Below are 9,600 nucleotides of genomic sequence, written 5' to 3' on the forward strand. Positions count from 1 at the left end.
AAAGTCGTGAAGCATTATCCGTTAAATTTTTTGAACGATATTGTAGTCATAAGTAAGCAAGGGTGATTACAAGCTGGCTAACCTGCAACCGCCTATGGCCAGTTCTCATGCTAAGCGTTTGAGAAATAAGAGACGTTTTGACATTTCAGTTTGTCTACAATTGCATCATGCTTTATAATCTGTGCGCCATTCTCGTTCCCAGAGCCCGCGTCCCCCTGGAAGCATGCGCAATACTGACCGACTCCTGATCCTCTTACAAGTTCCTCAGTGTATGCTGCAACTAAACCGCGTATGGCCATAAGCTACACAGGAACATAAACTGTATGTTATTCGTGCCCAGCATAAAATAAATATATCCATCCACAATAAAAAGGCCCACAGCTACTGAGAACACGCTTGAAACTACTGGAAATTTCTCCAGTTATCGGCTGCTAAAATAACCTTTACCCTCCAGGGACTGAACTATTTTAGGTGCATTTGATTTACATCCTTATCTCGTCTTGACCGAAAGATCAACCCGGTTATTACTAACTATGTCAAAAACTATGCCTGCCTTCCACGGTTTTCCAAGCTAGTCGAATTTTTCCTTTTTCAAAGCTACCCCGAGGGATCAAAGAAACTTACTTAACCTTTAATAACGGTTTACCTATTGTGGAATATTCTAGTTTTGATAATAGCTTTCTTTTATTATACTCTTATCTTATATCGCAGCCGAAAACGAATTTGGGATATTGTCAAAAATCGACCGAGAGTCACAATAGGGACTCTTGATCCCTTTACAAGTTCCTCAGTGTATGCTGCGACCAAACCACATATCATCATTAGCTACACAGGAACATAAACTGCACATTACACGTGCCCAACATAAAACAAACCGTCACAGGTTACCGGGAAGTCACAACATGGGTAATTAATGAACTGTATCTCCAGGTTTTTATGCTTCTTCCTGGTTCAGGCTCGAGTCTCATTTATTCTGTATAAATAAAATTACCGTTTCTTTTTGGTTGTACAGTACCATTTACTGGATGGACCCTAGCCTGCATGTTCAAAAGAATTATGACTTTAAACGAGGAAGAAAAACTATTTAGCCACACACGTACTCAAGATGGTTTCAAAACATGATATAGTCATGATAACACCTGTTTAAATGCCAAAAGATCATTTAACAAGGCACGTTCAAGCGAAATAAACTAATTCCTGTCTGGGGTTCTCTCGATTTTATTTAAGGCAGGGCTTTAAACGAGGAAGAAAAACTATTTAGCCACTCACGTACTCAACATGGTTATAAAACATGATATAGTCATGATAACACAATGTTTAAATGCCAAAAGATCATTTAACAAGGCACGTTCAAGCGAAATAAACTAATTCCTGTCTCGGGTTCTCTCGGTTTTATTTAAGGCAGGGAAGTCGTCCGCACATTCAGTTTAATCAACTTAACGTGTTGAACAATGGAGGCCGTAAAACCTCGAGGCAACATTTTCTTGACTGTTGCCGTGATTGTGAACATTTTATTCAGCCTTGCCTCCATTGGATGCCTCATTTATAAAGTACGAGTGTTAGAAGAGCAAGTTTTTCAGCTTCAGAGCGACTCGTCCAAAACACTTTACACTGAATCTGGAGAAAATGAAGATGTAACGCACCGAAGTAAAAGGTCTGTTGAGTCCCTCAGTGGAAAATCGAAAAGCTGCACTAGTTGCCACAGTGCTTGTGTCGAATTATTTGGACTGGGGGCTTCTGCAAAGGTAGGCCTGTCTAATAGAACTATCTTTATCTATCTGTTGCAGAAAATCTCAGTATTTTTAAATCACTTTATCAAAAGTGGAAAGAAATAATTGAAGACATTGAATTTGAAATAAGCTGCATCATTTCTGTTACTCTGCTAACTCAGGGAAATTAAAGGAGAATGACTCTACATAGTAATAGGAAACGTGCCCGAAGGAACTTGACACAGAGTTAACCTGTCTGGATAAGTTGTGAAATATGGTGCGTTGTGATAATCATCTTGACGCAGCAAATTTCTGAATTGCGACGTTAAATGTGTTGTCATTTGATCACGAGGTTTTGTGTTATATTGGAAATCACTTTCCCCTTAATATGAATGCAAATCTCCTACCTCAAGTAAATAAAGTGGGAATGGATCAACCTTGCCTTAATGACTTAACGTTAACTTCACGTTTCTTCATATTTCTTGTTTCCTTAACTAGGTCACTACCAATATTAACAATGGCACCGATCAAGATGTCATCTGCATGAGAGGTGAGTCGGTCCCTTCTTAAAGAAAATTATTGTATCGGTTGGACAGGGGCAAAATTGGAATGGAGAGGTGGGGAGGCTCACTTCGCTTTACTTGGAAATGCGGTCCATATCCTATGTTCAAAGCAATGTATTTCTCGGTTTATGCGTAATGATCATTTTGGTTTTAGGTGCTCGTGGGCTCCGGGGCCCAGAAGGCCGCCGAGGACGCCGTGGTCGCCCAGGGTACATAGGAAAAGCTGGAAAAAGGGGCCCTCCTGGTGAGCGAGGCCTGCAAGGACAAAGAGGCAGGCCTGGACAAGCTTTGGCTGGAAACGCTTCAAAACTGATCGAGGACATTGGTAAGATTTTTTATTTTACTATTTTAATAAGGTACGTAACAAAAAATAATTTTATGATTTTAGTGACATAACTGTACATTTTTGATCCTTGTTTGATCTCGCATTTTCTGACAAGGGTTTGGCAAATTTACTCCGGCATTCTTTTGAAACGTCCACAAACAAATTGTTATGAATGAGTCACTCTCTCTCTGAAGAAAGTCCAGAAAAGTCGGGAAAAAAGCAAAAATATTGTCTTCATTGTCATCCTATTATATGTCATTATTGCGTCACAATATTGATGAAATAAAGTTGCTAGGTACTCGGGCCGCGACAGCAAGGTGGTCCTGCAAAGACCAATTCCTGAAACAACCGATGTGGTCACTCAGATCATACAAATGATAACCATTCTAATAATCAGCCCGCTGTTTACTTTTTAGATATTCCCAGGATCAAAAGGGGTCCCCCATCCAGCTTAACGACAAAAGAGGGAAGCAATGTGTCATTACCCTGCTACGCCAAGGGCTACCCAAAGCCAGAGGTCACGTGGTATAGAAACGGTCAAAAGCTTGACAGTAGAAGTTATGACGCAGTGACGGGAGTGTTGACATTTCCCAGTATTCAGTTCGGCGATCGAGGCTTGTACAAATGCGAGGCAAGAAATTTCTTGGGTGTCGACTCTGCGACTATCAAAATTGTTGTGGAAGGTATGAAAAAACATTTTGTATGAGTCATAAAATAAAGTGATGTTTCAGTTGGTAACGTTGCTATCAGTTTGAGTCAATGTAACGTTTCACTTTGGTTAGACCTATACTTTCTTATAATCCGGAACAAATTTTTCCGTGGTTTGTCTGGTTTCGCTCATGAAAAAATTGGGCTAATTGTTAAATTGAATCTAGAAATGTAGTAAAAAGTTTAACTCTGTCTGGAGTATTGTAGTGCTAAATTGTCGAACGTCTGACTGATGGCTACGTTACTGTTTTGATTTTAACACCTTTTACAGTCGCTCCAAGATTTGTTGAGGCGCCTGAGACCTACCACATGGGGTACGAAACCTGGGAGACTACTTTGTCGTGCAACATCTTTGCCTTTCCTTCGCCAAAGATAGAATGGACCCGCTCATTCAGACCGCTGCCAATTGGCCGTCACGTGATGGCTGGAAAAGATTTGGTGATCAAGGATACTCGGCGAGAAGACAAAGGGCCTTTTATGTGCCGTGGACAAAACCATCTGGGGCATGTGTATGCACTGATTGTGCTTGTCGTGAACCCTGTTCGTAAGTTGAAATTTTTTGAAGTTAAAAAATCATCTTTCTTATTGTTTCGGTTTTGCTAGAATTAAATTCTGTTTATATAACTTTTCTTCCCCCGATCAGTTTTGCTTTAAAGGGAACCTCGACTGTAAAACAGTTCTGGTCAAAATAATAAGTTTACCACAGTCTAAAATCGTTTTGGTTGTTTAAAGTCGCAGATTCGTTTTTTCATTAGAATACTGGGCCTTTGATTTGTCAATTTTTGTGCTTTTAAATTTCCCGCGCGCCGCCATTTTGAATTTTATGACGTCACTGCGTTGCCGCTATTATTAGAAAGCAGAGGTTCTTTTGTGTGAAACAATTGGGCAACGCACTGACGTCATAAATTCCAAAATGGCGCCGAGCGGGAAATTTAAAAGCCATAATCTTTTCCGTTTACGGTTGTTATTAAATGTTGTTTCTCCCCTGTCCTGTAAAATTTGTAGTTTAGGCATTAATTCAAACAACTCAACGTCAACTTGCCTCAAGAACAGAGGTTCCCTTTAATATTGGTTGTCTTAGTGTTCTCTAGCCAGATATTAAATGAAATAGATCGCCTTTTTAGGTGTAAAATCGAACAGATATCATGTGATATAAATCTTTGGGTCAGTAGTGTGTCTGGCTCTCGGTCTCGCTTTGCTCGATCCATGCCCCATGACTGAGGGAAGAAAAATGTTCCGTTCGGCCCTTCAACTCAGAAAATAAGCTCAACTGATAAAGGGAATTTTAACTTATTCCAATTCTAAACCATGTAATGCTAAAGTATGGTTATCATTTTTGAAATCAATTGAGAGCTAAAGATGTAAATTTTCGTTTTTCATTTAATGTTCACGCATTAACAGTTCCTCCTGTTATCACCACCGCACCATCCTCTGTTGTCATGGTAACAAAGGTCCATGACAGTGTCACACTACAGTGTGCAGCCCGTGGTTCTCCCGTCCCCAGTCTGGAGTGGAGCAAGGATGGAGTGGTGGTATCTATCAATACAACCTCAACAAGTGCTGATGAAGTCAAGGGAGAGCTTGTTATTCCCAGCTTTGGACCCTCTGACCAGGGCGTGTACAAGTGCTTCTTTAAAAACTACGAGAACGGGACTGCAGAGATTGCTACCACTGCAGGTACACAAGTAATACAACAAGAAATGCAGCAAAGCCTTTCGGTGGAGTGATTAGTAAAGCATTATTGTAAACAAATCAAAAATTGTTAAGGAGCTGTAGTGTGATAATGGGCATATGCAGCCGTTTTGATTGACAGGGAGGTTTATAGACAATGTGATGGGGCTCGAGGGGACATCGAAGGTTAAGCACTGTCTTTAGATCCATACAGCAAAAAGAAAGAAAAACGCTTTGTGAGCATTAATATATATAACTTTAAAAAACGTAATGTAACATCTGTTCAAACCAACTCTTTAACATTTGTGGCTTCGAGTTAAATTATAATCTATGTCCAGGAATTCTTATACTCTTAAAGTATATGCAGTAAATTTCATTTTACGCATATTTTAATGAAATGTCTTTCGCATTAACGTTTATAAAAACCAAGATAAAAGAAAAGAAAACTGAAAACCTGAATTCTCGCACAGAGTTAAAAACGAGTTAAAACTGTACTCCGACTAGCGGAATCTCTACCAGTTTATTTTTTCTTAATTTTACAGCGTGTTTAACTGTACAGGTTTTTAAAAAATGGTTATTCGATTGTTGTTGTTATTTTCTGCGGAACAAAACTTACGTAATCCGTTCTTAACCACCTTCTGTAAGCAACTGAGAATTGCTTCGATTTAACAATAACAATGTGTTGAAAAAAGTGTTGTGCAGAAATCTTATCGCAAACGCAATACCTCCGTTTTAAATCATTGGAATAAGGTGAACTTTTAGGTACAGAGAAAATTTGACGTCCTTAATTTTTGAAGCTTTTATTGCACAGTATGCTTCTATTCCAATTAGCATTTTGATAGCTTGCCCTTCCGTTTTTTCTTTGGGGGGGGGGGGGGGGGGAGGGGGGGATTAGAGTAAATTATGGCGAGTTTCAAAAAATCATCAGTTGAACAATTTCGAAAAAATAAAACCACTCCGTCTATAACATATTTCCGTGAAACAAGAAGGGACGTTCATTTCAAATGCAAAAAGCTAAGAGATTGTTTTAACCTCTGCTTCAAAACAAAGGTAAAAAAAAGATAAACAATCTCAAGAAGAAATGTTTCAAATTTGTTGTATAAATCGCTGCCTGATCTATAAATCTTTTTTTAGGAATTCTGATCTTTTATGGCCTTAAATGTTTTCTCAATTTTCCCAACCATTTTAATTTTTTATAATTCCAGAGCTTGTGGGATGTGGAGATCCTGGTGTTCCTGTGCACGGCTACAAGATTGGAGAGAATTACTGGGCAGGAGAGATGGTCACCTTCGCTTGTGACACAGAATACCACTTGGAAGGACCAACAAACAGGCTGTGCTTGGAAAATGGGAACTGGAGCAATGTCGTGCCAACATGTAAGAAAGGGACATTGAAGAAAGGGACATTGAATTCTTTTTTCAGTGTTTTGAACTAAGGTGAAATACTCTTGTGTTTCATGCAAAATATCAAACTTTTCATCACATGTCTGTAAAACACTAAGTAGAGAGGTGAAAATACAGCGGAATATTTTTGACGAACTTCGAGGTGTTTGAAAATGTGATCAAACACTCTCTCGAGTGTTTGATTAATTACGGAGAAATAAAATCGTAAAAATCAGTGTTAATTAAAATAAATTTTCAAACCACCATCACGGTTCGGAATAACTTTTGTTTTTATGACTATATATATCTTATAGAGGTGTCCGTTAAGAGAGATTTGACTGTATTTTTAAAAGCATTTGTGAAATATTACGTATTGAACTGTGCTAAACTATGAATAGAACTTTTCACAACATGAACAATTTGTGTTCTTTCACCAGGCCACCTTCTGTGCGATGAACCTGCTCCTCTTGAGAACGGTTACAGGATAGGAAGTGAATTCTGGGAAGGCAAAAATGTCACTTACAAGTGCAACAAAGGCTACAGACTCCGAGGACCATTTGTCAGAGTTTGTAATGAAATGGGAAACTGGACCGAAGAAGAACCAACATGTGAAGGTGAGGAAGTATCCAAAATAGTTTTATTTCTATTAAAGCTCAAAATGTTAATTCACCTCATCGCGAATCAGGCACTTAGCCTGCGAAAAAGCTCCCAAGTGGTTTATGAGACAAAAATAAAAGAGATGAGCGCAGTTTGGGCGAGACTAACTCGTGTGGAAGCCAGTCACTTAGGAGAACGCAATCAACTTACCGATTCGGAGGGGGAATCGCTCTCTGATGTGGTGTTTAGGTCTAAAAATACAAGATTCCGATTCTAATATTGCGGTTCAATTGCAATGACTTTAGTAGAGGGACTCATTCTAGTCTGAATCCATAATCTCTCTCTTTAACGTATTTTTATTGTTATCAACCTCCAGGCCCAGAGTTTGAGCCATCAGAAATCCTTCTGAACAAAACTGAATATTGGGAGCTCCTCAAGGGCTGGCTTGATCCTGTGTCTACACTGCCATCCAAGTGGAAACTTTGCTACAGAGCTACTGATCATGGTTGGAGTGCCAGTACATTTCATTCCCAGTGTAACAGCTTGGGACCGTCGGTGACGTTTATTAGAGTGGGAGAGTATATATTTGGAGGATATACTGACCGCAACTGGCGTATGTATAATAACTTATGATTTGTTTCGGTTGAGATCTAGTAAATGGCCAGCAGTAACGGCCGGTTTAGTTAACATTGCTTGTGCTCGATCATTCAGAAAGTTCGGCGATCAGTTTCTTTATCCTTTGCAAGGGCCCCTTTATCGAGCGGCAAAAGAGAGGAGAGAAAATAGACCAATCTTTGGCTTTTTTTGCTACTGACAGTAATTAAACAAGCAAACAAACAATCAACTTGGTATATAAAAGCATTTTTGCAATGGCTTTAGCCCATGCTCGAGGTATCATAACCCCATGCATGCCGAGAGTTAAAGGTTTCCGGCCAAAAATTGCAGAATTCTCAAGGCTCATTTGTCTGCTAATTCCCATAAGAAACTTTGTGCAATGGAAACAAGGCTGAATATAGACGTTTGACATAAAGCCTCGGTTCCAGGTTACAATTTTGATATATCGAATGTGAACTACTCAGGAAAGCCAATTTTTACCAGGATGCAGCCATAAAAAAGATCGACACTTGACCCGCAGTGAAAGTGACCCTCCCTAAGTTAAACGGTATAACACTTCGTCAAGAACAATCAGAACTTTTTCAAATTTAATGAACCCTTCTAATTCAGAACGTTTGTGCTTTAGATTCTAGCGGTTCCTACACCGAGTCATCCCACAGCTTCATATTCTCGTTTAAAAATCATTATGGACTGGAACCATTCAAGCTCCACGTCAAAAGGGACGGGAGGGCCATATATGGGAACAGCGGCTATGGTCCAACATTTGGCGGTGGTCACGATATTTATATCGCCAACTCTGCAGGTTCTAACACGAATTCTTACAGCAATTTGGGTCATAGTTATGTTCAACTGGCGGGTTACACGTATGGTTCTGGTAACACGCAAAGCCTGCTCGCAGGAAGCTACAATTTTCAACCTCATGAAGTGGAAGTATTTTATCAGACTAACAAGAACTGATAATATATGAACTGCAAGGTTATCAAGGCAAATTTATTTTTCAATTTCTTGTTAATTTTTTATAAAAGAGGTTAGGTCACGACTTTTCAGATGAATCTGCCACGCTGACAAACTGCTCTTATTAATGCATGGGCAAATTCCAAAAACGACACCCGCATCCCGATCTCTCTTGTGCAATTCCCATGGCATTTGAATTTTTTAAAAGAACTCGATTGCATGGTTTAATATCTCACTGTCTAACGGTAAGCAGGGGTAAAATACTTCAGTCATGCATGCCCCGGGTCAGAACCCTTCCTGGTTCTTCGGCGTTAGGGCAATGGACATAGCAGTACGAGACGTCCATCAATTTTAATTAATTCTTCCAACTTTCATTGATTGTACCTTTTATAATAAAAGTAATCACATTAAGCAATTTTCTTATTTTGTAAAGGCAACACAACTCACTACGCATATTTAACATGTGACCATTGACCAAGATTTCTTTGACAGACAAATGCCCGACAGGGTAAGCGAAGCTGAACTGGATTCAATACCCAAGGGACGAGAGAGGGGGTGGGGAACAGAACGCGCTTGGAAGTGGCCGATGAACAAATTTTAAATTAGTTAAAACAGAGTAAGAGTGCTAAATTCTACTGTTGACGTGTAACTTTTTCAAGCCAATAAGATTTAGTACCGTATGTGTACAGCGCATTTGAACATATACATATGGAAAATGCGCTATATAAATGCATTATCAGGAATTCAAAAAATCAGCTTCAATCTGGCTTGGCACAAAAAATTCAGTGTCCTTACCGAGCTGATTTTTTTTATTTTTATTTTTTTTTTATTGAAACAAAACAAACATCTACAATACTCACATTAACTACTTACTTACAACAGTTTGATTTTAATTACATAGTTACATTAATTGTTAATAAATATTATTGATTAATAAAGAAAAAATAAGCTACTGACATACATAAATGTACAAAATTAAGAGACAGCTATACACAGAGTAACCACAGCTTTGAAAAAGATGGGTCTAATATCGAGTTCCTTATATGGGTTTACAATATTGAAAGTTATGAGTTCAG

General features: G+C 38.9%; 1 protein-coding gene across 1 annotated transcript; it reads left to right on the forward strand.

Moving 5' to 3' along the window:
- Nucleotides 1–616: 616 nt before the first annotated feature.
- LOC144666190 (uncharacterized) lies at nt 617–8,915 on the forward strand. Its single transcript, XM_078527553.1, has 10 exons — nt 617–1,745; nt 2,208–2,259; nt 2,427–2,597; nt 3,014–3,280; nt 3,577–3,849; nt 4,707–4,982; nt 6,182–6,352; nt 6,796–6,972; nt 7,332–7,568; nt 8,196–8,915. Exons 1-10 carry the CDS (start codon nt 1,452–1,454, stop codon nt 8,525–8,527), a joined length of 2,250 nt encoding a protein of 749 aa, XP_078383679.1. The 5' UTR covers nt 617–1,451; the 3' UTR covers nt 8,528–8,915.
- Nucleotides 8,916–9,600: the final 685 nt, after the last annotated feature.

This window comes from Oculina patagonica, chromosome 9, assembly GCF_052425735.1.
Source record: "Oculina patagonica isolate OP01 chromosome 9, crgOcupat, whole genome shotgun sequence".
In the NCBI taxonomy this organism is placed as follows: Eukaryota; Metazoa; Cnidaria; class Anthozoa; order Scleractinia; family Oculinidae; genus Oculina; species Oculina patagonica.

Bases quoted from the DNA above. Each gene is read 5' to 3' on its own strand.
- LOC144666190 (XM_078527553.1), top strand. From the start codon at position 1,452: ATGGAGGCCGTAAAACCTCGAGGCAACATTTTCTTGACTGTTGCCGTG. The intron at 2,598-3,013 runs GTAAGATTTTTT...TTTACTTTTTAG, and splicing joins AAAACTGATCGAGGACATTG to ATATTCCCAGGATCAAAAGG. The intron at 4,983-6,181 runs GTACACAAGTAA...TTATAATTCCAG, and splicing joins AGAGATTGCTACCACTGCAG to AGCTTGTGGGATGTGGAGAT.